The sequence below is a fragment of the Phyllostomus hastatus genome, unplaced genomic scaffold (assembly GCF_019186645.2).
Source record: "Phyllostomus hastatus isolate PE091 unplaced genomic scaffold, TTU_PhHast_1.1 phas_scaffold_46, whole genome shotgun sequence".
NCBI classification, from domain to species: Eukaryota; Metazoa; Chordata; class Mammalia; order Chiroptera; family Phyllostomidae; genus Phyllostomus; species Phyllostomus hastatus.
Window position 1 is genome coordinate 37,094,927 of NW_025334032.1, and position 25,629 is coordinate 37,120,555.

At 46.4% G+C, this 25,629-nt stretch overlaps 1 protein-coding gene across 1 annotated transcript; it reads right to left on the minus strand.

Annotated features, from left to right (window-relative positions):
- Positions 1 to 1,494: 1,494 nt before the first annotated feature.
- On the minus strand, positions 1,495 to 25,085 carry LOC123807470 (cytochrome P450 4V2). Its single transcript, XM_045821320.1, has 11 exons — positions 24,346 to 25,085; positions 19,228 to 19,340; positions 17,760 to 17,845; positions 16,608 to 16,798; positions 16,136 to 16,205; positions 14,656 to 14,782; positions 12,516 to 12,701; positions 9,103 to 9,205; positions 5,041 to 5,175; positions 4,766 to 4,945; positions 1,495 to 3,565 (listed from the first exon to the last, which is right to left on the minus strand). The coding sequence occupies exons 1-11, from the start codon at positions 24,563 to 24,565 to the stop codon at positions 3,393 to 3,395; spliced, it is 1,584 nt and encodes a 527-aa protein (XP_045677276.1). The 5' UTR covers positions 24,566 to 25,085; the 3' UTR covers positions 1,495 to 3,392.
- Between the last annotated feature and the right edge of the window lie 544 nt (positions 25,086 to 25,629).

The window sequence follows — 25,629 nt, forward strand, 5'->3', positions numbered from 1 at the left end:
GAAAGCCAGCAGGAGGCAGGAGAAGAGGCGGCACTCCAACCAGGAGACGGAGTGACTCTGTCAGAGGAGCCACAGGTGTGCGTCTGCGGGAGCTGAGCGGGGTTGCTGAGGACATGGGGACAGGACGCTGTGCACGTCACTCACTCATGGGGTTGCCAGGAGTGGGGCTAGATTAATGGCTCATAACACATACACACACACAGTATTATTTAGGTGATGCAAAGAAATACATTTTGACCATCTAGATACAGTCCATGGTGAAAATTGACCTTTTTGAAATCAGAATCTATTTGTGAGACAGGTGAGTAGTTGGTCCAGAAACTGACACTCCACAGTTGTCAGAGCATCAGTCCAATCTCTCTTCACCTGGAGAGGTTTCTAGATGATTAAATCCCTGGGTACCCAGTAGATGATTGTGGGTTTTGCAAACTCCCAGGTAGTCCTGAGAGATTTCACTTTCTTCTATCAGCTGAACAAAATGTTCTGGCGTTTCTAGTTCTCCTCTGGTTTATTTTTCAGAGGCAGGGAAACTCAAAATCAGTCTATGATGACCACATGAGGATGACATTAACTCGAAAGTGCTATTCCTTTTATGTTGGGAACCGCCCTGCCTGGTATCAGAAGCTGTAACCCCCGCCAAGGCTAAGGTTGAGGGAATGACCTTGGACTGTAAGCTACCAAGGAGACAAAGCTTACCTCCCTGACAGGAGCACCGCTTCTGCTCCTTTTACTTCACCCTGCTTGGCCCCCAATGCTTGGTCGGTTAGCCAATGATGGGTAAGATTCCCCAAGGGGGGAACGATCTAAGACAGGCATGATCACATGGGAGGCCCCCAAGGAAGGGCTTTGGGGGCTACAGCAAAAGGGGGTGATGGACCCTCGCCCCTAGGCTTTGACATAGCCTGAGTCCTCATTGTCTGTGAGAAACTCTCCTAATCTCTTGGCTGCCTTACTTCCCTTGCTCCACCTAAGCCTGAAATAATGACAGAGGGTGGTGCAGCTGGAAAGGGCGGGTTCCCCGGGTGATGAGGCCTAAGAAAGAATATGTAAAATCCTGTGAAACCTGCTTTGTTTAGAATGCTGTCAATTGAATGATAAGGGTCCAGGGAAGAAGTAAGTTTGTTCCTTAAAGTTTTACAGCTCTTTGACCCTGATCCTCAAAATAGGCCCTCAGACTTCCTTGTTTGATCCTTACTTTCTGGCAATGAGTAATGAGCTTTACCTGAATTCCTGTGCAAACGAACCCAATAAAAACCGTTGAGGAAAAGGCTCTTGGTCCTTCTCCTGTGAGAGATCGGCCACCTTTCTTCCCCAAGCAGATCATGTCTTGGTGGACTTATTCTCATCTGTGGTGGACAGTGGGGGGGGGGGGTTCAGACAAAGCTCCCCCACACTTTTATTTCCTTTATTGATGAATCAGTCACCTACTAATTTACCTTTGAAAGTTATCTGTATTTCAAACTGACATCAGTTCTTAGAATAAAATGTAGCAGCCATGTTTAAAATGTGCTTTATTTATTTTTCTTGACGCTACTTTCAGGCAGGAGCATGACAGACCACAGGCACACAAGCAGATATGTGATCATTCTCTTATTTAGAAAAAAGTCAGCACCTTCATTTGGATACTACAGACCATAACACACTTTCTCCATTCCAACCCGGACACAATTTAAGGGAATTTCCAATTAAAATATGAATAACGCATTATTCGGGGGCAAATGAAGATTTTAGACCAAAAAGTAACCTGAAGCAATGTCTTACTTTAAATTTAATTCCATGTCTAGTATAGGGTCACTGAAGAGGTTTTTTAAAAGGCAAGGTTTAAATGTAAGTGCATAAAATTGAGAAATAATACCGATTTCTAGCAATAAAACCTTAATTATCCAAAATCATCTGGGAGCAGATTATCTATGTACACCCAGCGTCTAGATAACCAGATTTACCATATCATTGGAATCATTTTCAACGGTATCATATACTTCCTTGAGTTTTTCTCAGCACCTTGGGGACTGCGCTGGCCTCCTTGGGCCAGTCGAGTGGGCACAGGGGTTGACCCAGCCCGCAACGCCTCAGCCTGTAATGTTTGCCAAATGGTTTTGGTCTGCGAACCTCTTCCTTTGATATCCATTGAAGAATGGATATTCTATTCTCTTAATTTGTTGCTTCTATCTGCTATTCGTTGAGAAAACTAAAGAAACCATCTTATTAGAAATATTTATTAAAAGAAGTTTTTTTTCAGGTCACTGAGTGAGTAGGGATATGGTCAGTGGAATTAAAATTCAGAGAATGTGTGTCAGTTACCTGCTTGATAGGTATGTTCTGGAAGATTGAATTTCCTTGACAGTTAACCCTACAGCGAGACAGTGCCCGGCCTCTAAATTGCATGTGTGGTTTCCTCTTCCTTAATGATGGAAGACTTCGGGAAGATCTGTGCTCTATTGACACGCCCAGTTAGAGATCTGAGCTTCACAAAGCAAGAGCACATTGCACTAGAAGTGTATCATTCTGGGAGTGGAGAGACTGAGAGTGTAGACTTCTTTCCATTTCCAGCACCGCCACCCATGCGTGGCATGACTTTGGAAAGAAACTCACCTCCCATGGATCTTTTCCATTACTTCTAAGAAACAGGAGTATAACTAGATAAGATCTAAGGCACTTCCAGCTCCAAAAGCCCTTCATCAGCATTACGAGGGACAGTGAGGGATTAGAGAGCATGAAGAGGAATCTCTCCTGATAACGCATGACGGACAAAGGTAACTGTGACATTATACACAACGAAATGAAGTCTATCAGTACACAGTTACAAGGGAGATAAAAACAGAACCTACAGGTCAACTGATAAATGATGTACCTCCCTTGATATAATCTGAAAAGTACTACAAGAATAATTATTCTCACAACTAATGCCACTGGTATCATTTTTAAAACTTAAGCTCCTTCATTCAAAGTACTTAATTACTCACCCTTCTCAAATTAAATTTATATGCGTGCCTGCACATTTATGTTCCCGAGTCAACAAGGGCATCTTAAAAAATGCTGCAACCTCAATGGAATTCTATCCTTCGGGCCTGTCCATTGAAACTGAAGTGGCCTGTGGATCCCTCTGTTGAGAAACGTTACACATTTATGGACACATAAATGTGTCCATACACATTTTGGGTATGGACATCAGTTAACTCACCTTTTGGGATCAAGACCAGGGGTGAGAGCTATGGCCATTTTAAACACATACAAACTCTCTTTGGTAGACTTGACCCCAAGGTAAGCGGTGACAAGAAAAATTTATGTCTAGGGATTAAGGGAATTGAACTGATGATCTGTAAACTCCAAGTGACCAAGTTTCCCTTAGAGAATGATCTTACTCTGGAGACACGCACAGCCCCAGAGTAAAGTTAGGGTTCACGGACATTTCTCCTCTTCAACTTGATCCAGATGCCGTTAGTCGGACGAAGAATCAGCTCTCCCGCCAGACCAAGCTCTTCTCTTTTCTGGCTGCATTCTACCCAAAAGTGCCTCAGGATGCAGGAAAGAACGGTCTTTTCTTCCATTATGGCAAACTTTTGGCCTTCAAATCAATGTAAATAACATCACTTTAATTATAGATACATCACAAACTCGAGAAAGAAGAGGTTCTACCAGAGGAAGCAAGCAATGTTGGACTTTCCCGGTAGGCCCTGGGGTCACCAGAATCCTTTGGAGTGCTCCCCGGAACTGAAGATTCCCGCGTGCCCTTCCCCTCCCCCACTCAGTGCATCTGGAGAGCCGAGAGGGTAGGGACCTGTATCTCTGCAGCACTCCGTCCGATGAATGCTGGGCCCACGGGAGCAAGGGAACCACTACCCTAGAATGCCTTCTTATGGGGCCTTTGACGTAATTTACTGTGGAGTTACCTACCAGGCCTCATTTTATCAATGCCTGCATTTACACAAATAATAAAATGCCAGCGACACTAAAGCCAAAAGTGTCCATAATGCCTGGTGCTGGACATTCGTTTTGTCTAAGTACTTCAGCTGGTCGTAGGGTAAAGCATCCTTTGTGTCGGTTTTGATTTTGACAAAAAGCAATTCTTAAAAAGCAATAAACACAGAAATTGGGTTAAATATAACTAATCATTATAAGTAAGCTTTCTACCATAGAAAGTACAGTCTACTTTAATCCCAAACCTACAACATTTGAAAACTCGACCATGAAACCGATCATGCTTTATGTTACAGGATGAACCGCGTTCTCCCAAAGTTCATATGCTGAATTCTTAACCCTCAGGACCTTAGGACGCGACTGCATTCAAAGACAGGGCCTTCAAAGAGGTGATTAAATTAAAATGAGGTCATTTGGGTGGACCCCAATCCAGTCTGACCGGTGTCTTCAGGAAAAGAAGAGATCAAGACGAAGACAGATACACCCAGAGGAAAAACTATGTGGAGACACGGAGAAGACCTCCATCTACACGGAAAGAGATCTCAGGAGGAACCAGCCCCGCCCAATGACACCTTGGTCTTGGACTTTTGGCCTCCAGAATTATAAGAAAATAAGTTTCTGTTGTGTAAGCCACCCCATCTGTGGTACTTGGTTACAGCAGCCCTAGAAAACTGATAAACTTGATCAGAGCCCTATTTTAAATCAATAAGGTAAAGTGGAGAAAAAAATAAAACTACCGGTTTTGTAAAAGACGTGTTTATGGAACACGGCATCTCAAAGACATTACTGCGAGAACCCTACTACCACGCGGGCCCGAACGGTGAAACCAACTCTGGCGGATACGCACCTATACAGTTTCTGAGTCCCGCAGAGAAGGGCACGTAGGCGTAGGGATGGCGTCCCGCCGCATTCTCAGGGAAGAACCGCTCGGGCTGGAATTCCTCCGGATTCGGGAAGTTCTTGGGGTCTCTGTGCAGCGCATAGGGGATGATGAGGGCTTGGGAGCCTTTGGCTATGCTGTAGCCCCCTGCAGGAGGCAGGCAGTAAGTATACCGTGAGGACTGAGCAACAGACGCATACAAGCCCTCTGGCTCCCTGCCGCTTTGATGCTAGAACACTTACCAATTTCACAATCTTCATTAAGGTGACGGGCAAAAAAAGGGACTGAAGGGAAAAGACGAAGGGTCTCCTTGATTACACACTCCAGGTATTTCAGTTTCTTCAGGTCTTCTAAGGTGGCAGGGCGATCGGACTGCCCTGATTAAGGGAAATATGCACAAAATAAATAAAATAAAGAACCATTTGGGCTTGGGGGACGAGACATCAAAAAAGAACACATTAATCAATACGCTGAAATGTTAAATACCAACAGCTAAAGTGGAATATCTCATAGTCAAGATAATCAGAACGAAATAAGACAATAATGCTGGAACCAGACACACAAGGTCATATATTGTGTGGTTCGGTTTACGGGAAGTACTCAGAGTAGATAAATCCATAGGGACAGAGAGTAAGTTAGCTGCTGCCAGGGGCTGGAGGAAGAGAAAATGGGGAGTAGCTGATGAATGCTACAGGGTTTCTTTTTGGGGTGCTGGAATGTTTCGGAATGAGAGGGAACAGTGACCAGCATTGGGAACGCGTTAAACTGTATACTTTAAAATGGTTCATTTTGAGCTCTCAGAGCTCCTTCCAGAAGGGCATCTTTTCTTGGGTTGGAGCCTCGGAGGGCACCACTTCCCCCAGAGGGTGGCCCCCAAAACACCACCCCCACCCCGTTTCCGTCTCAGCAAAGAAACCGAAACCGCCTTCTGTTTCCCGGCCCAGAGGAGACAGCAACCTCTCTGGACTTGCCCGAGGGGAAAAGCAGGGCAGGGGGCAGCGGAACCCATTGAGAAAGTTAAAAATGAAATAGACCCACTTCACGAACAAGCCAGTGGGAAGATTCTGAAGGGCGACCTGTAACGAACTCCGCCAACCATTTTCCTTTTTCAGAAAAGGTTGAAATCAATTGCCAAAACCCCAAATCCGTGCGCCGTCTCCAAGCCTGCCCTGCCTGGGGAGGTTGATGAGACGACACTGGGTAGTGTGGCGGGATTTGAAGTGACAGGATGGGACGATGTGAAATCGGGTCACAGACTCGAGCTTCATTCCGATGACAACCCTTCCTTTGAAAATAAAAAGAATTCTCCCCAAAGAATTTCACCTGAGGAACAGCGGTGCTGCATTTTCAAAGCCCACTGAAGTATCTGGACGAGATGTGAGGGACTGTGCAAGCCCGATGCGGAATAAAGCCAGCGGCGGCGAGAGGCAGCCTGAGCCAGGGAGGGCTACCCTCCCCGGGGCGCGCCCACCCCGACGCGGGGGCTGAGGACTTGGGAGAGGTCATCACAGGTGGCATCTGGCCAAACCAATTCATTACTGCTTGGTTCCTGATGCGGGTGATGAAGAAGGGGGAGGAGAAGAAAGAGCAGAAGACGATGATGAAGGAAAAGAAGGAGAGGAGGCTGGAAAGACGCTGATGAAGAAGTTGATGAGGATGGAACAGAAGAAGGCTGGGGAAGACCGATGGATTCCAGCCTTCTCCTTAAAATATTTTTCTCCAGGCACTGGGAGCAAGGCATTCTCTATTACAATTTCATTCCTGTGTATTTATTTATTTAGTTTTTCCTCTTAAGTTCCGTCACTCTGCTCTTGGTCTTCTCTCTGCTGGACATTCTTGTCAGCAATTATCTTGGGGAAAATACCCTGAGCAGAACACAGTGGGGGAAGAATCTCCAATGTTTCTGTTCTGAATCCATTTCTCATCCCTTCCCAACTCGACAAATCCCATGTGGAATCAACGCCACCGTGCTCTGTGGGGAGGAAGACAAACTTTCCATTCCCGTATCTCTGCTGCAGGCTTGAAGCTGGCCCACGTGGTAGTGCGTGCGTAGAACTCTAGCTTTCCCCCTCCTCTCTCTGTAGGTTGAGCTCACTGTGTCTCTGAATATGGGCAGTTCGCATTTACCAACCTGTATCTGTCTGCTTCCTCTTGTATAAGACATTTTTTTAAAATGTATTTATAGGTCAGCCAAAGGTGGGTTGGAGGTGTTTCGGTGGGTTAAGTGGGCATTTTGACAACCTGGCTTTCCCTTTGGCACATTTAATTGTGATGTCTAGTGGACTTCCTTGCAGTGTAAGATAACACTGTTAAAATAAAATCCCTAATGATGGCCTGAGTGAGCCTGTGGAGTCTTATTGGGAATTGGCATTCCCTATTGTAGTTTTGTTCTTGTTTATTTTCTTCTTTTCCTCTTTTGTTTCACTGGAGAGAAACAATAATGCTCAGTTTTAAACGTTAAAAGTGTACCAGTTGCTTTGTTACAACAAAACGAAATGTAAAGTTGACCTCAGTTAAAAAAAATAACAAGGAATTAATATTTACATCTCAACACCAAAGACCAGTTGCTCAAAAATGTTAGCACTAGTACTGGGGGTGGAAGGAAAAGTGAGGCACAATTAGTAAAAAAAAAAAAAAAAACATGAGAAGCAGCAGAGTAACAATTTCAGTAAAAACAGTGCGACTGATTACGGGAGGTCAAGAAGCGTGTGCGAGACCCGCAGGGAGCTGGAAACGGCGGCGAACACGAACAGGTGAACGCATTCCAACAGAACCTGTGAGTTTTTAGAATCACAGATTAACCCATGGGAGGAAACCTGAAATTCACGTTGACATGGAGAAACTAAAATGTTGGCAGAAACGGACGAGAACTCTGGGCTGTCTCCACTCTACAAACCAAGTCCTCCCTCTTGATAGGGAAGCCCTGTCCTCACACACTCTGAACACGGAATTACATCTCTCAATGGAGTCGAATGCATGTTCTGAATTCTACCTGTCCTTTATGATTTACTGTTATCTTCCAACTCTTCCATTCTGCCATTGTTCATCCGGTTCCCCTCTTTCTAGGATGCCTTCCAGCTCTTCCTTTTATCCTTCATTTTTTCTCTCTCCACATCTTTTCTGTAGGAAAATCCATCAGATACCACTTTGTTGGTTGGCCAACTTAACCTTTACCTTTCTCCTTCCAGTGACGGGAGGTCATGTGACACGTGATTAAACAAAGGCAACGTTGATGGCACAGTGCATCGTCCCTTTGTGGTGGGTCCTAGTCCAGGGAGCCTGCAAATGTTACCATATTTGGGAGAAGGTGCTTTTGAAGATTGTATTAAGGATCTTAAAATGGAGAGATGATGGTGGATTATCCAGGTGGGCCCTAAATGCCAGCCCCAATGTCACTACAAGAGAGCACAGAGGGAGATGCGACGCACACCCACAGAAGAGAAGTCGATGTGAAGATGGAGTCAGAGATCTGAGTGATGTAGCCACAAGCCAAGGAGTGTGGCAGCCGCCGGAAGGAATGGGTTCTCCCTCAAGGCTTCCAGAAGGAGTGCAGCCTTGCCAATACACTGATTTAGCTCAGAGACCCTGCTTTGGGACTTCTGGTGTCCAGAACTGTGAGGGAATACATTTCTATTGTTCTAAGCCACCCCGTTTGCAGAATTCGTCACAGCAGCCAAGGGAGACTTCATCTCCTCCTCCCCTTTCTTCTTGCCGTAAAGATAAACACGAGACCCAAGAACAGCCATCAAGAAAACAAAACCCATGACGGTGAAAATGGCAGAGAGGAAAAGAGCAATCCCAGGACGCTGGTGACTTCCCTGTTATAAGTAAGGACTCCTCACTTACAGATTGCTGGTGGTACAACAGAAATGTATGTCCTGTCGGCTTACCCCACATTTTCTCTCATTTGTGGCCCAGAGCAACCCTACTGCAAAAGCTTTCCATGACCCTTCTAACCAGCTTTTCCTCTCTGCTCTCAGAGAGCGCCTTCTTCCCATCACTCGTGCACACGGCCACGACGGGATGCTTCACGCACAGCGTCTGCTTCGCCTGCGAAGCAGTGAGCTCCTTGAGGAGAGCAACGCCGTTCGGTGTAGCCCCGGCATGCAGCCCGGTGCCGTCACATCCCAGAGGTGAGCTAACGCCTGTGAGTGAGTGGATGAGCTCTTGCGCAGGAGACTGGCCCTGGAAGGGACCCTGCATTGCAGCCTCCCTGCCCGTCACAGCATCGCTTGCACATTCTTAAGGAGAAAGAACGACAGTGGCTTCAGTGACTCGGGACCTGGTGAAGGGGCCAGACATACCAAACACTTCGTCCAGCTCCTCGTCCAGTTTTTTCTGGACTTCTGGATAGGAACCCAATAGATACAAGGACCAGTTCATGGCAGCTGCAGTGGTGTCATGGCCCTACAAACGTAAGAAAAAAAGTAGTTTAAAAAGGAGAGTGCTACGGAGGAGGCTGGGAGGGCTAACTAGTGGGGGTGGTGTCTGGAGGTGACAGCTGTAACGAGACGCCAGAATGTGACAGAAGGTTGGACAGCACTTTACTTTGGTGAGAAACAAGTAAATGAAACAAGCCCCTCGAAGCGGATGCCTCTGCTTAGAGGGACATTTCTGTGCTGCTGAGTCACACGCTCGGTGGGAAGTGGCGGGGCTAGGCTGATGAGAGCCACTCCGCGAGAACTACATGCACGAGGCTGGTTCTCAGGCAGTAGAAGTCTGACTCTGCAGAACGGACCCGCCAGATCCGTACTCCTCTCCTTCCCCCATTTGCGGGTCAGGCTTTGCCTCTCTTTGCCAGACGCCAGGGAGTGTGTGCGTGGTTCTGAGTGATAGTGTCCACATCAAGACGTTGATACATAGCCTCATTGAAATCTTGCAGAGTTTTAGGCAAAACACTACCTAAACACCTTGTAGAAACTAACTCAATTATTCTTCACTAAAACTCTGGAATACCTGATACGCCTACGCACATTTTACAGATGATAAACGGAGACCCCCCACGAAAAAAAGCTAAACGACTTTCCCAGGGCCAGATAGCTTAATAGGCGGTGGAGGCAAGAACAGGACCCTTGGAGCTGCCGATGACGAAGCAGAGCCCACCTGCTTCCCTTCTGGGAGCGTGGGGACCCGCGATAAGGAGACGCCAGCTCGAGTATGAGCAGAACGCCCCTGGGTGACTCTCTTGCCTACACGTTCAGTGTTTTAGGCATTAGCGCCTACTCCCTCGCCTCATCCCACCAGGACACTCCATGTGCGAAAACGGTGAGTTCTTCAGAAAAAGAATGTATTTGGAAAATAAGAAATGATATCATAGCCCTATGACTAAGACTTCTAGGGAAAAATGAGAGGAAGAAAACAAATGATGTCCTCTGTGGGAGATCTGACTCTTGGGTTTACCCGAGGCAACACGGGTGATCACTGTAATAATCATCCTCTGGGCAGAAACCTCCAAAGCACTTTTCTCAGCTCCTAGGTTGCACTGTTGAGGATTATTCTGCAATTTTAAAAAAATACACAGTTCACAAGTGTCCGGTATGGGCATCACTGCACTTTCTTACGTTTGCAGTTTCTTTACAGAAATGACTTGGAACTCCAGACAAAATCTGGCCCATTTCACTCAGTTGTTTACCAAAGTCACAGAAGGAAGTGTTCTTGCTAAATAGTGTTTAAAAGCTTTTCTTGAATTTGAGTGCAAGCCTGATCGGCACGTGTGAGAGACGCCAAACTTCCTGTTTCACTTCGCCTGCTCCCCAAACACAGCAAAACAACCAGCACTGAATGCACAGAAGCGCTTCGGCAGGACTGGGCAGGGGCAGGAACCCGGATGTTTGGCATCTGAATATCTAACGGCCAGAACCGCACACGGACGGCACGGCGGCCACAGCTGGCGCCCACCTCACGGGGGAAGACACAGTATCACAGTCATTCATGCTTTGCCTTCTATTTCATGCAAAGAAAAAAACCCCAAAATGTCAAAGAATGTTGACCTGGAAGAGAGATCATTAGTCTGGTGGTTTGGGGAAAAGTGAGGGGTCACTGGTGGGAGATGGGTGTGTGCGTGCACGAACACGTGTGTGTATGCCAGTGTGTGTGTGCCCACACGTGCACGTGAGTGTGTGGGTGCAGGGCCCACTTCAACATTACATACTAGCCCACATCTGTGGCACAGGGGCATGCCAGACACGATTCTTGGTGCACACGAGAAGTCACTCACCTAACAGCTGCTCTGCGGGCACCGCGCTGTAACGGTGGGCACACGGAGCCCAGGAGGGCTAGCGAGGGGCCGAGTCCACGCCTCTCGTACAGAGCTGGGGTGCGGCGGCCCCAGAGCCCATGTGCTTAACACCTCTCCACTTTTTAGCTAATGAGATGTCCACTCTTTGCATAAGGTCTCTTCGACACAGTGCTCTGCTTGGAAAGGAAGATTAAAGCCACTGACAGAGTCCACGTGTCCGCTTTACACGCAGGGGACCTGTGCCAGAGACCTGCAACGGCTGGACCCGCCTCCCGCAGCCAGGCAGCGCGGGGCCGGCAGTGGTCGGGTCGGCGGACCCTCCGCACAGCTGGCTTCCTGCTCCGGGGCACAGGGCCGTCCCCCCACGGGGGACACTGAGCAGTCCCCCCAGGGGGACACTGAGCCAACACAGTGCCCGCAGCCACCACTCCTGCTGCCTCTCCCTCTCCCCCACGGCCAGGGCTGCTCTTCAAAACCATTTTTATCTTTATTTGGTAATCCACACGTTGAGAGGTTTACTCCTTATAATACCTCATCTAGTTAGAATTATCTTTGCAAAAATTACCATTTTTATTCTTATTTTTTTTATGTTTACTGTGAAGACCAGAAACCCCTTCGGAATCACAGACTGGCTCACTTCCCTACTGGAGGGCTCCCGCTGTCTCCCTTAGTTAGGGCAGCTCATCGAGCAGGAGCTGAGTGCGCATGGCTACAAGTTCAAAAAGGAGGGAGTGGCAGGCGTTGAAACAAGAAGGAAATCCTACCTTTTACAAAAGCCTGGAGGAACCTACAGGGTATCACGCTAAGAGAACTCGTACAGAAAAAATACAGAATGTAAAGTGCAATTCAAAATTTTTAAAAAATAGAGGGAGCGAAGAAACAGATGCGTGGTGTTCTGAGGTTCAAAGGAAGCGGGAAGTGACACAGAGATCAGAGCTATTTCTGGCTGCTCTTCTGCTGGGCAACGGCTGATGAGCCTTCGGTTTCCCGGAGAAAACCGTGTGCCTACCACTGCACCCACCTCGAGTCAAGTGTTTTCTGAGGAAGACAGTTGATCTGGCACTGAATCAGGGTCTTACATTCTGTGCTTTCTAATTATAATACAACGACTCTTCCTCAGTTGTAGTAAACTATTTGAAAATGTGATTGACTTTTAAAAAATACTAAAAACTTTTTAAAGGATTCCCATAAGTTGGTTTTTTTTGTTAAGTTAAAAAAAAAGCAGAGAAAAGATCATCTCTTATACCAAGAATCCCAACATATTTTCAAAGGCCGCTACAACTAATTCTTGTACTTCACGTTATTTCCAATGTTACTGTGAAATACTTACGCATGTCTAAGCATCAGTGTTTGCTATTTCTTCGTCCTTAGCATTTTATACTCCCAAGATGTAAAAAGCCATGAACAGCCCCCAGTTTTATGCGACAGGAACTGTAATTTGTAAACGATATCCGACACTGACACGACAATGCAAAATACCTCGAACATGAATGTGTCCACTTCTTCCCGAACATCGTTGTGACTTAGCTTTCGTCCTTCATCATCCACCACGTTTAAGAGCAAGTCAAGAAAGGCCCTGCGTTTCTTTCTGAAGCAGGTAGCATCGCTCTCATCGCTCTGACAGTCTTCAGCTCTCTTTATTTCTTTGGCCCGTTCATTGATGACCTGGGTGATTTAAACAATCACATGCTTTTGTTTGGAATTTGATAGGGCCCTAATCATGCAATTTCCTACAAAAATATAGGAGCTTCTTGAACTGATTTTTTTTTTACTAAACCTTTCCTGTTCTTTCTAACTCAACAATAACATAGGCTTTTGTAAAAATATAGTAGAGCTTTCTGTTAACATTTTTAGGGCATTCTTTGACAAGACCTTTAAAAACAAACTTAATATCAGACAAACATATAATTTCCAAGAGCTATTTTTGCAACCTTTCCAACTGGACGATAGAGTCATAGTCTACTAATTTGGGGCCTAGGGAGTTGACTGAGCTAATGAGAAAAAAGTCTGGGTGGTGGAGAGAACGCAATCATTGTATATTTAATAGGCTAATTATGCATTACTGTCTAATTACATGTTGTGTCGGAGAAAAGAATCACCTTGTACATTTGCTGTGCCTCCTGCATAGAACGCTCTCACCTCGGACGCCGGCACGACTGGCTCCCTCCCTCCTGTCAGGTCTCTGCTGCTCACTGTCACACTGTCAGACAAACGTCCCCTGATCACTGTGACCCCAGTCCCTCGCTCTCACTGTTTTCCTACGCCTACTTCATCTGTTTCCCTTGCACTCAACTTGACATTGTATGTGCTAGTGAGTGTCATTCTCCTCCAACATCAGTGGGGCAGCACATTGGTCTTCATTCGCTGACATGTCTCCAACCTTTAGAATGTGGCTTGGCATTTTAAGAATGTTCATTAGCTTGCTGAGTGAATAAAAGAATGAAAGCTCATAGACTTAATTTGGTTATGCATTTCAACTCTCTTCTCCTTCTTGGCAGTTGTCCAGATCTGTTACCCTGTGGTTTGCGTGAACAGATGCCCAGGTCTCTGAGGGTAAGCACCGTGTCTTGGTGGAACCCCTAGCGCCTGGTGCTCAGCATGCAATTTTCAACAGTATTAAATGAATAATGTTGTCCATACAATATGGAATGCACCCACTATTGATGCTGATGTTAATGCATGACATTCGAAGGAAAGTACAATTCCACGCACCAACTACAAACTGTTCAGTGGCCACTTAGTGCCAGGTGGTCATGCAGGCTCCACTGCAGACGGCTCCCTCCTGCACCCCATCCGTCTAACAGCTCGTGACTTGGCACCCACACACCCGCTGGCGGTAGGCAGTGCCTCGCCGTAAGGAGGGAATGCCAACGTGTCATAACCCGAAACTGACGACAAAGGGTAACTATAATCACTTACACACCTTTATCAGTACATTTAAAGTATAATTTGATGTATGTTTTCAATCAAATTTTACCTCTTCATAAACACATTTTTAGCACAAAGACTGACATCCCATTTCCAAAACATTATAATCACCTTGTCCTTAAAAATTAAATAGTAGCATATAGTTATCTTTTCCAAGAGACTGCTAAAAATGCCCTTTGCCTTTGAAGGCCACTGCCACCTGACCGAAACATTTTTCCAGAAGACTCCTATAACACAGACCCTTGCGTCTTTATTCTTTTAACGTAGCTCCCTGTTTGTTAATAAATGATCACAGAGCATATCACACTTTATAATTATGTATTTATAGATAACCCCCCCAGTGGAGAACATTAATAACTTACTATATTTCCAAACCTTAGTACAGTATTGGACACTTAGCAAGTGACTAGTCTTTGGTGAATACTTAGTTTAAAGGTATGCCACCTACCTTTTTTTTTCCCATTTTCATTCAACTTTTACTTTACGAGACACGGGCTCTGTGGTCTTATACTGGGCATGTTAACAAAACACAGAAATCATGGGCTTAACGAAAGTTCTAGAAAGCGATAGCGGTAGGGTGACACAACATTGCTACTCCGCCCCATGTCACGGAATGGTCCACTGCAAAGGACTACAGTGGTGCATTTTATGTGATGTGTGTTCTACAGAAATAAAGAAATCGAGGACTTACATCGTTGGTAAAATTATGCACGATCTGTAGGGTCCTTTTGTGTTCCCATCCCTCGTTAAACATAAGGTACAGAAAATCAAGCCAGAGCCAGGGCGCCTTCATCCTTCGGTGTATCATATCACTCATCCTGGAACAGGGCACAAATACATCAGCTCCCGTGCCCACCACGCGCGTTGCTCAGACACCTGTTTCTGGCGCCTGGTCTCATGAGGGTAATGTGTGGCAATGACAATGAATCACCTCACAGGCTGCTACAAGGTCCATCCTCTGTTACGCTTGGCAAGGACGGTATGGGTTTTCACACAACCAAAGAGGCTTAAAAATCAAATGGGTTCTTGGGAGAAATGAAGAATGCATCACAAAACTTCCTCACTAGATGGCCATCTGGCCTCTGCTTCTGTTTCTCCAGCGAGAGCTCTGGATCTCCCCGGTCTGTCTGTGGCTCTGGTGCCACAGGGTGGGATGAAACCTGCCTGTTTAATGTCCACCCCTCTGCTCGGTCGCTTCTTCGGAGTGACAGAGCACAACTGGTCGTCCTTGTCTACAGAGATGTGCTCGCTAAATACCCGTAGTCACACACCTGTCCCCGGTTCCTCCCTCAACACTTCCAGCCACAGAGCAGAGACACCCAGACACAGTGCCCTCCTCCGAGACCACCTTCAAGGCCAGTCCTGCAAACAGGCCTTTCCCGGTCACTCAGTCTGTGGGAGGTATTGCCGTTTTCTTCTCAAAGATCAAATATTTAGCTTTTTTCTTTCTGAACAGTTATTATAATTTATAAGTGTATATTGATTGGTTTCGATGCTTGTCTCCCCTGGTATTCTGTGTTGTGGGCCTCCTCAAAACCAGTCAGTGCCCTGTGCAGTGAATGGCAGTTTGTATATGTTAAACAGGTATGTGTTAAAATGAAGTAAAATGAGCAGTGGACTTAATGGTAGAATACCTCAAATCAAACCTCGCCCGGGCCTTTTAATAGCTGCGTAACCTCAAGCAATTTTTTAAAGTAAAAATGATCATATTTCAATAAAAAAGTAATACACACTGCAGAAACTATAGGAAAAGAAAATGAATAACAAAAAACAGTAAGAAAGAGAAGCACATAACACAAAACAATAATCATAGCTAACATTCTGGTGTAGTATCTTAAAGTATTTTTTTCAGTGAGTAATTTTTTATACCTAGTGGTCATCATGCTTAAAATACTTTTATCTTTCTTTTGTCACTAAATATCATAATGCAATCTCTCAATATATTATAAAAGAATCATATAAAGTTACTCCATAATCTGGGTGTGCCATGATGCAGCCAACCATTCCTCTCCTGCTAAAATACATGCTTACATGATTCAGTTGCTTTTTAGTAGAATGTTTCCTTTAGAAACAATGAGAGAGATACATCACAGATATAAAATTATTAGCAATAGCTTTTTAAAGCCCTGATCCATAACAACCGTAAAAATAACAAGAAAGTCTCCATTTACCTATAAACCGCACGGACATACTTGGAATCGTCATCACTCTGGGCACCGATATTCTTGCCCATCGCCGTTTCTGTAAAACAGGGGTGAGAAGCCACCATTCAGTTCATGCACACACCGTGGATTTCTTTCCCAGGGGCCAACACTTGAAAAGAGACGTACAGTCTCATATATTTTACAGCTGTTCCCTCCCCCCTTCTCACTATTGTACTATGTGTGTCTCCCACTCCCTGGTTCTGCGCTTTCTACCCTCTGGCCTTTCCGGCCTGGTGGTCCTTTAACCTCTCAGCTCAGCCCCAAGCCCTGGCAGCAGCTGCTGCCTCTCTGGGTGGCTGACTGAGCAGGGAGACCACCCAGAAAGAAGCCAAGATCCTTTCCAATCCTTTTTCATTTGCCTTCCCGGCGGAAGGAGCTTTTCTATTTGGGCCATTTTGTCTTTACGCCACAGATCTCGAAACAAATCAGTGAGACTTACCACAGATTATATCTAAGGCACAAAGAGCAATGTCAAAAAAGCAGTTAAAGGCTTCTCCATCAATGTGTTTTTTAAACTTGTTAACTAGTATATTTGCTTGTTCATTCATGACATCCAAGAAATCTTCCAGAATTGTAAAATGGAAGGTGGGTGTTAACATTTTTCTCCTGGAGCGCCATTTGTACCCAGTACTAGAAATACAACATGGGGTAACAAATAAAACAATATCCAAACCAAACACAGTAAAGACGACAAAGTTCCTCTGGAACAGCTGAATCTACAGATTCCCAACTGCTTTGGTCAGAATGACAAGGAAAAATTCACATACAGTTACAGAATGGACATAGTTTAGATACCCCTCCATATCAGTAATATTTAAGAAAGCATCCCTAAAAATTGAAAAGTTTAACCCTGGCTGGCGTAGCTCAGTGGATTGAGCGCGGGCTGTGAACCAAATCATCACAGGTTCGATTCCCAGTCAGGGCACATGCCTGGGTTGCAGGCCATGGCCCCCAGCAACTGCACATTGATGTTTCTCTCTCTCTTTCTCCCTCCCTTCCCTCTCTAAAACTAAATAAAAATCAATAAAATCTTTTTTAAAAAAGAAAGGTTTAATAATTTTTTTAAAAAATCTAAGCTTGGAGTTTCTAAAAATTAGATTCCCACCACCTCTATCAAACCTTAATCTTCTGAACAGCAATGAGCTCTAGGAGTCCACTCTGTCATCTTCAGATCCTCCGGCACCCCCACCAAGGCCCCGCCTTCTCTTTTTCAGTTGGTGGAGCCCTATTTCTGGAGGTCAACTCAGGGACTGAGGTCACTGGGCTCCCCATTCTTCCCCGAGGAGGACTGCCTTTTTCATGGAAGTTTCAGGATTTCCCTGCTGAAAGCTCCCTTGTGCTCCACTCCATTTATACCCCAGGACTTGCTAACTCTTCTTGGAAAACTGGCGACCAGCATCACGGACTATCGTGGCTGGAGATGACTACACAGCCTGGATCCCTGTGCGTCCAAGGCCTGTTTCCACCCGCCCTTGTCTTCCAGCTTCTCCCTACCACCAGACAGCATGTCCTTGCTATAGGAAAGCTACCTTGTGTCAACGCTGGACATAAATTGCACGTGCGACAGCTTTACAGGTTTACACGGACATACCTTGTCAGGAGCCCTAGGCCAAGCCATGGCTGTAGAAACTTGTACATATAGGATTTGTCGATATGCTTTGAATTTGTTAAAATCACCTTAGAAAGAGAGAAAAAAGTAATAGAGAGATATAGATATCCACACAATCTCAATTATAAGGACACCTGGCTAGAACATTACTAGTTTCCAAAGCAACATTTCATAACTGTTATTTTTTCTGTGATTCGTTTCATTCACGTGACTCAAAGCAATTCAGTTTGAGTTTTGAACATGTAACTGCCCCTCTATGTGGAGACTAATGGAGCTGACTGAAGGGAAAATGGCCAAGATGATCCCCTGGTTCCCGCCATGAACGAGGAACCAGGTGGAGTCACCGACCAAGGTGGGGCGTGAAGGTGGATCTACTGATGCCCACATCTAGGGAGATGGACATCGCAAGCTCATTGCCCGCTATGTTGACTGGGAGACATTCAAGTTGCCACACTCTGAAAGCTGGTGTAAAGCTCAGGATAAAGTCTCGCACTGGAGATGCTCACATTTGGGTGTCTCCAGAATGTAAGTCACATTGGAAGCCATGGGTGGTATTGGGTCATCGGGAGTCAAGGTTGAGCATGTGAGACTAAACATGAACTGCTTCTCAGTCCTCTTGCTCAAGGGCCCTACTCTGGACAGACCTCTGACCATCTGCACCAAGCACACTGAGTCAGCAGAGGCTGAAACCCTTTATGTGGCCCTCTGGCTCTCTCCTCTGGACCAGCAGATTCTGCTGTGTGGTATGAGAGAAACTCTAATAGTTTTATCACAATAACTAGGAAAAAATGATCCTAGTCCAATTTCCTATGAAACTGCTTTTAATTCTGTTCTATGAAGAAAGTTGTTCATTGCACTTTTAGCCCCCTGACCCAAATCCTTGGTCATCAAACCACAAGGCAATTCCCCCAACATCACAATAAGTGAAATGTAAAACAATTTGTTAAGCAGTGATTTTGACAGTACAGATTAACAACATCTGACTTGTCAACATGAGATTAGTATCCTCTTTTGGGAAAATTTACTGAAAAAATAAAAGTATTATGGCTATAAATATGAGACTTTGAGCATTGTGAAGGAAACACTAAAATTTTACCAGTCTTATGTTTTTGGAATCTTAAAACAGTGCCTGGAAGATAATATAAGCTCACCTTCTGGAGCAGTCTATTTATGGTTCTGTAAAACTATATTCTTCTGCAGACTTTAAAAAAAAGGGGGGAGGGGGATATATTGACACCCGATAACAAAAGTATACAGGCATCTTGAGGCTGCTACTCTCCCCTAACTCTATCTGAAAGGCATTAGATGGTCCCTACACAGCCTAAGATATTGAATGAATTTTCAGTGTCTAAAATTCAATTACATATATGGAGATATTTGCTATATTCCAATGCAATTTTCACACCACCAGCTGTTCAGTGGAATATTGATCCCATTCACGAAGACTCACCTCCACAACTTCTGTGTTGTACATGATCACCAGCGGCACGGGGCCAAGCCAGAGTTTGAAAAGTGGCAGATGTCTGTATTTTTCAGAGTACTCAATTAGCTGCCGGAAAAAATCTAGGAGAAAATATTTCATTTTAAAGAAGTCTCTTATTGTGTCTTTTGGGATTTTTTTACTTTTGCCTTTTGGATAAGTCACTTAATATCTCCCAGCTCTTTCCCATCTTAAAGGTAAACCATGCGCAGTCCCTAGGAAATGATTTCATGAATGAAATATGAGAGCACTTTAATTTAATTATAAGTGAGATAACGTGTATGCAACAGCCTGGTGAACTACGAAATGCCAAACCCTGGGGATGTTTGTGGAGCGTTATCGTGTCCCTTCCCCAGGCACACTGAGGCTGGTAAACTTCTCCCGGCCTGGCTTCAGGTGGCCCTTTCCGAGGGAGGAGAACCTGCCCTGCCTCTCCAGCCCTGGTGCATAGATGCTCTCCTTCCACTCTCTCTAAAACAGCCCTGAGGTTCCTCAAAAAACTGAGAATAGAGCTACCATATGATACACCAATTATTCCTCTGGGCATTTATCTGGAGACCAGGAAAACACTCATTCGAGAAGATATGCATGCCTCTGTGTGCACTGCAGCATTACTAACGATAGCCAGGATATGGAGGCAAGCTTAGGTGTCCATCAACGCATGAATGGATAAAGATGACTGGATGAAGAAGATTCCTCACAATGGAATCCTATTCAGCCATGAAAAAGGATAAAATCGTATTGTTTTTCAAGATTTTATTTATTGATTTAGAGAGAGGGGAAGGGAGGGAGAAAGAGAGGGAGAGAAACATCAATGTGTGGTTGTCTCTCATACGTCCCCAACTGGGGACCTTGCCCGCAACCCAGGCAAGTGCCCTGACTGGGAATCGAACTGGTGACCCTTTGGTTTGCAGGCTGGTATTCAATCCATTGAGCCATACCAGCCAGGGAAGAAGTTCAATTTTCTTTTATAGGCTCCAGGCAATAACTGAAAGCTTCTAATGGGCACTAGCGTGATTGGTGTTGGGAACGGCCCTGCCTGGAATCAAAAGCTGTAACCCCCACCAAGGCTAAGGCTGAGGGAACGACCTTGGACTGTAAGCCAGCAAGGAGACAAAAGTTTATCTCCCTGGCAGGAGCACTGCTTGTGCTCCTTTTACTTCACCCTGCCTGGCCCCCAGTGCTTGGTCAGTTAGCCAATGACAGGTAAGATTCCCCAGGGGGGAACGACCTAAGACAGGCATGATCACATGGGAGGCCCCCAAGGATGGACTTTGGGGGCTACAGCAAAGCGGGTGATGGACCCTCGCCCCTCGGCTTTGACATAGCCTAAGTCCTCATTGTCTGTGAGAAAATCTCCTAATCTCTTGGCTGCCTTACTTCCTTTGCTCCACCTAAGCCTGAAACAATGACATAGGGTGGTGCAGCCCTGTGCTGGAAAGGGCGGGTTCCCCATGTGATCAGGCCTAGGAAAGAATACGTAAAATCCTGTGAAACCTGCTTAGAATGCTGTCAGTTGAATGATAAGGGTCCAGGGAAGAAGTAAGTTTGTTCCTTAAAGTTTCATAGCTCTTTGACCCTTACTCAAAATAGGCCCTCAGAGTTCCTTGTTATCTATTGTTTGATCCTTACTTTCTGGCAATGAGTAATGAGCTTTACCTGAATTCTTATGCAAACAAACCCAATAAAAGCCTGCTCAGGTGGGAGAACGAGGTGCTCCCCACTAGAGAGAGTGGCCGTTTCGTCCCTATTTCTCCGCAGGACTCGTTTGTCCGTGTGTGTGTATCTCTCGTGGTTCGACGAGCCATCTGCAGCATTCCGAGGTCACTGCAGGCCGGTGGCCGTGTCAGACTGGAGCTGTATTTTGTGTGAGATCTGTGAATAACGTGTATTCTGGGGCCACAGGAAGTTTTCTGGGGAGAGGTGGAGAGGAGACTAGGATTCGAAGCATCCAGAGCTAGAGGCCCCGGCCCTGCTTTCTGGCTGGCTCTTGTGTTGGGGGTGGGGCAATGCTGACCATTGATCCCAACATCACTGGTGTCGTGAGGAAAAACGGGGCATCAACATTTTCCAAGTTGAAATGCTGGAGGCCCCGGTCTGGGGAAGGCAGCCCAGCACTCAGAGAGGTCAAACAGTGACGAAACTCAGTCAGGAACACGATTTTGATGAGGGCCCCCTGGGGGGAAACACAGAGACCGAAGAACTGGTGGCCAGGGGGCCGACCTCAGAGAAAAGACACTGCAATGGTTAGACCGAGCCCAAGTCAAACAGCACAGAGAGGACCGGAGCTCAGGCTGGGGAGTCGACTGCAGGTTAGGAAGGTCTCGTTAGACTGCTCGCAAACTCCAGGCAGGGAAGGATGAGGAGGGCAGGCTAGCTGGGAGGCACACGGGTCCCCCAGCTTCTTCCAGGCAAACGGAACCCCGATTGCCTAGAAATAGGACTAATGCCAACCGCGCTGTGAGGCCACTGCTGTGGCACTTGAGACTTTGACAGGGCTGTTTCAACATGGGGATTTGGGCCCCATGGACAAGCTGACATGGCATGAAAAAACAAACTGTCCAACTCTTCTGCTCCTTTTCAATGCCAGTGAATGCTCACGTACACAGCTCATCCCCGCCCTTTGTCCACCCCGGGCTTCAGGGCAAGCTGCTCGAAGTGCGGCGGGAGGGAGGCCACGGCTCAAGAGTGTCCATTGCAGGTGACAGTGAAGAGCCAGTGATAATTTTTTAAAGCATCTGCACATTTTGGCACATCGAAACCTAATAATGCTTATCCTAAAATAGCTAACATTCATTATGCCACATTTACCTGCTGCGGCAGGTAATTACACACCAGACCAGGGCTAAGGGTTTTGGATGCCTTACGTCTTTTACACCTCACCACACTCAGATGAGAAACAGTTAAGTAACTTGCACAATATCACAGCGCTCATAAATGTCGGAAGCTGGCTTCGAACCAGAAGCAACCAGACCGAGAATGTGCCATCTTCACCATTACACCATACTGCTTCAAAACTCCTTGCAGTCAAAAAAAAAACAGAAACAAAAACAAAAACAAAAACAACAAAAAACAGGTGGCTAAATTGTTGTGGAAGGAGCCAGGTCAGATCAACAGTGTCAAAATATATTTAGCAGGCCAATAAACTGACTGCTTTGCTCTGGCCTGATAGAGGAGATAGGGAAAGTGGAATCTGTGGTTTGAAGGTAGTGGGTTGGTCCAGTAGCAGGGAGCAGCTGGGGAAGAAAGGTGTTAGGGGGTAAAAAAAGGGATAGGAAAAGCAAGAGATCAGGGCTCAAGAGTCTAGTTGGAAGCCAACTGTAATTCACTGTGAGATTACTGAGGCCAGAATTTGGACAGTGGTCATACAACGAAAGGCACAGCCTCTGGCATGAAAAACAAGCTTATTAAGAACAAGGACTGTATCTCAAAATGTTCTGATATTCCCAATTTTGCTGAGCTCAGTACTGGGCACAAAGGAAGGCCTCATATAAACGGATGATTGACGATTAAAAATTTACTCTAATCAAGCTCTGGACAGTGATCTAGAAGATGCACGCCTTCAGTGTAATCCGTAGGGAGCAGACTGGAACCTGGAGTGTTTTAAACAACTTGTCAACGTCAAATACCTTGGTTGCACAGCTGGAAACTGAGCAAAAGTCTGTTTCATGCCCAAATCCAGTAGTTGTTGATGGCTTAAAAAGTCACCTTGCAAAAGACAATTTATTGTCCTTCTCTTCACTCAAGAAGTAACTGTAAGGAGAATTACTTTAAATAATCCATCAAATCACTCTTCTGAATGGATCTTATGCACTGGAAATTTCAATGCTTAAAAAAAATCCCCCCAAAATATGATGTGATTTCATACGTATATTGTTTCTTGTTGCAGAGGGTTGTCTACATTTCTACACAGTTATTTTTTAAATACTCTAAAGCCTTGGGGTAGAAGGGAAGTTTTAGCATTAGCCATGATGATTTTTACAAATGTGGCTTTCATGTATCTAAATGCATTGCATCACTTGTAATATTAATCACATTGATTGAATAGTTTACTTGGATTTCTTCTGCCAGAAACATTTTCAATATTTTGGTAACACTCTCCCATGAGGCCCCATCATACTCCTGCATAGTTGACATGACAGCATTATTTTCCTTTGGGGAAAGAAGAGTGGAAAATAAATCACCTTTCAAGCTTTGGAGTTCGGTCTGTAAAACTTCTGTAACAATTAATCTGAGGGGATTAGGTTCTGGGTCTGTGCTCATTTTAAAATACGTCATTTGGGCAAATCTTTTCAGTTCTGGGTGTTTTATCTTGTGCACCCAGGAACCTGAAGAGCTCAGATCTAATTCATCCACCCTCATAGGTGATTGCAAATATCAGGTGTTTTTAAGAGCTTTCTAACCTACAGTGATTTTTTCCCCCCTGTCATCAAAACATAATATAAAACTATCTCTTCAAAAGATGATTTCAATTTTTAAAAATCACTCTTTAATAAACAAGACTTTGAAAACTCGCTGCGTGAGTTTTTGGGAAAGCCCCACCAACATAATTTTATTTTTATGTAACTCCTTAGAAGGGCTGAAGTATCAAGGCCAAGAAGAAACGGAACTTGTGGTGAAGTTTTGTGGGAGAGGCATCGTCCCAAAGAAATCTCTAGTCCCTTCTTTTTTGAGAGAGAAACACAAAGTTTTAAGGTCTTTCTGCCTTCGGGGCTTTAAGAGTACAGACAAAAGAAAAGACAGGCGGTGTTTAGAGACAGCAGCAGCCGGGAGTTGGGAAAGGGAGTAGAGAAAACTTCGTATGGAACGGAGGGCACCACCAATTGTTCGGAGTGTCATAGGAAAAACTGGATAGACTCGGGAACCCACTATATGATCGAGGGGGTGATAGAGTTCTCCCTCACCCAGCAGCCCCCCGCCCCCGCTAGTCGCGGTGTTCCCAGGTTGATGGGCTGGGATGCGCCCGAGGCTCCGGCTCCAGGAGATACTGCTGCGCCCGGGTCACGGTGCTAGGCCGGGCGCGCGCGGGCAGCGAGCCCTCGGGCCCTCGGGTGGGGATGCTACCGGCCTGGACGCGCAGTTCCTTACCTCTGGCGTCTGGCTTCAGAATCAGTAAGTGTCCCAAAAAGGGGTAGGCTCTCCCCTCGGTGATGGTCGGGAGTGACTTCATGTGCAGACATTTCTGCACGTAGCTCGCCAGCAGCTGCAGGAGTTTCAGGATCACGGTTACGCCAGCCAGGGAGATGGCGCTCAAGGCGCCCCAGAGCAGCAGCTTTTGGCCGAGGTGCACGAGCCACTGCGCCATCATCACACCGGCTGTCAGCTTCAAGCGGGGACTGAGACGTAGGACATCCAGGCCGGGGCGTGATCCAGGCCCCGCCGCTCTGCGTGGGGGCCCTGGGAGGAGTCCCGAAACTCCGGGAGGCGGGCTCAGAGGGCAGGCGGGGTGCGGGAGCTTCCGGGAGCGCAAACAGGTGGCGCGGGCTAGATCGCGTCTTCCTCCCGCTGCAGCGAGTTTGCACAGGTCCCGACGCCCCGGAGCGGGGACTTTCGGGTGCCGGGGCTGCCCTGCCGCTGGGGACAGCGGCGGAGCCTCCTAGGCTCCGGGGAGAGCTCCGCGGCGGAGTTACAATCGTGCAGGACAAACGCTTGCGCCAGGCGCGCGGGCTCTGTGTGTGGTTCAAGCAGAAAACGAAAGCCCGAAAGAAAGGCCGTTTCTGAAGACAGAGTGCGCTGAAAGTTAACGAAGGCTCTGGAGTGGCGTGGGGAGGAGAATGGAAGTGACGTTTAGGGCAACTTGGCGTTGGAAAGGCGCGCTGGGGCCTGGGAAGGCTTATCCTCGGGTCCTAGGACCCGGTTGCCGGACCCTTCTGTTTTAAAACGGAAGTAAAGAGGTTTCGGGTTTGAAGTTCGGCCCTTCGAAGTTGTTTTGGTTTGTTTTGTTTTTCCACTGGGGTACTTTAGCCTCACGACGTGTTTCCTTGCGCAACCCGAGTGCCTCCCACTGGCTGGCTGCGGGAGGTGGGTTGCATCCCGGCTTTGCCTCCGGGTCGTTCAAGGGCAGCTTCCTAGTCTGATCGAGAATAGCTGTAGGGACACCAGCCTTGGGAGTCCTAGTTCAAGTTTGCCATCAGGTCACGAGAGGGCTGAGTAATGTTGTTGTGATCCAAATATTTTCCAAACTATCCTTGGGACAACCCCCCGCCCCCCCCCAAAAAAAAAAACAAACAAGCAAAACGCCAGCACGTAAGAGAACACGGGGAGAGGCGGTGGGAGAGAATGAGCGTCGCAGTCTCTGGAAGGATGGTGAGAAGGACACCGCGGTTCTGCCCAAGGGCTGCGTTCCCTGCCTGCCGATTTCTCCCGTCAGAC

What these genes read in the sequence shown, in the direction of transcription:
- LOC123807470 (XM_045821320.1), bottom strand. Translation starts at nt 24,565, where the DNA reads ATGATGGCGCAGTGGCTCGTGCACCTCGGCCAAAAGCTGCTGCTCTGG. An exon ending in GGCCTAGGGCTCCTGACAAG is followed by an intron (nt 16,799 to 17,759) that starts GTATGTCCGTGT and finishes TTGTATTTCTAG; the next exon opens with TACTGGGTACAAATGGCGCT. An exon ending in TGCCTTAGATATAATCTGTG is followed by an intron (nt 16,206 to 16,607) that starts GTAAGTCTCACT and finishes CCTGTTTTACAG; the next exon opens with AAACGGCGATGGGCAAGAAT.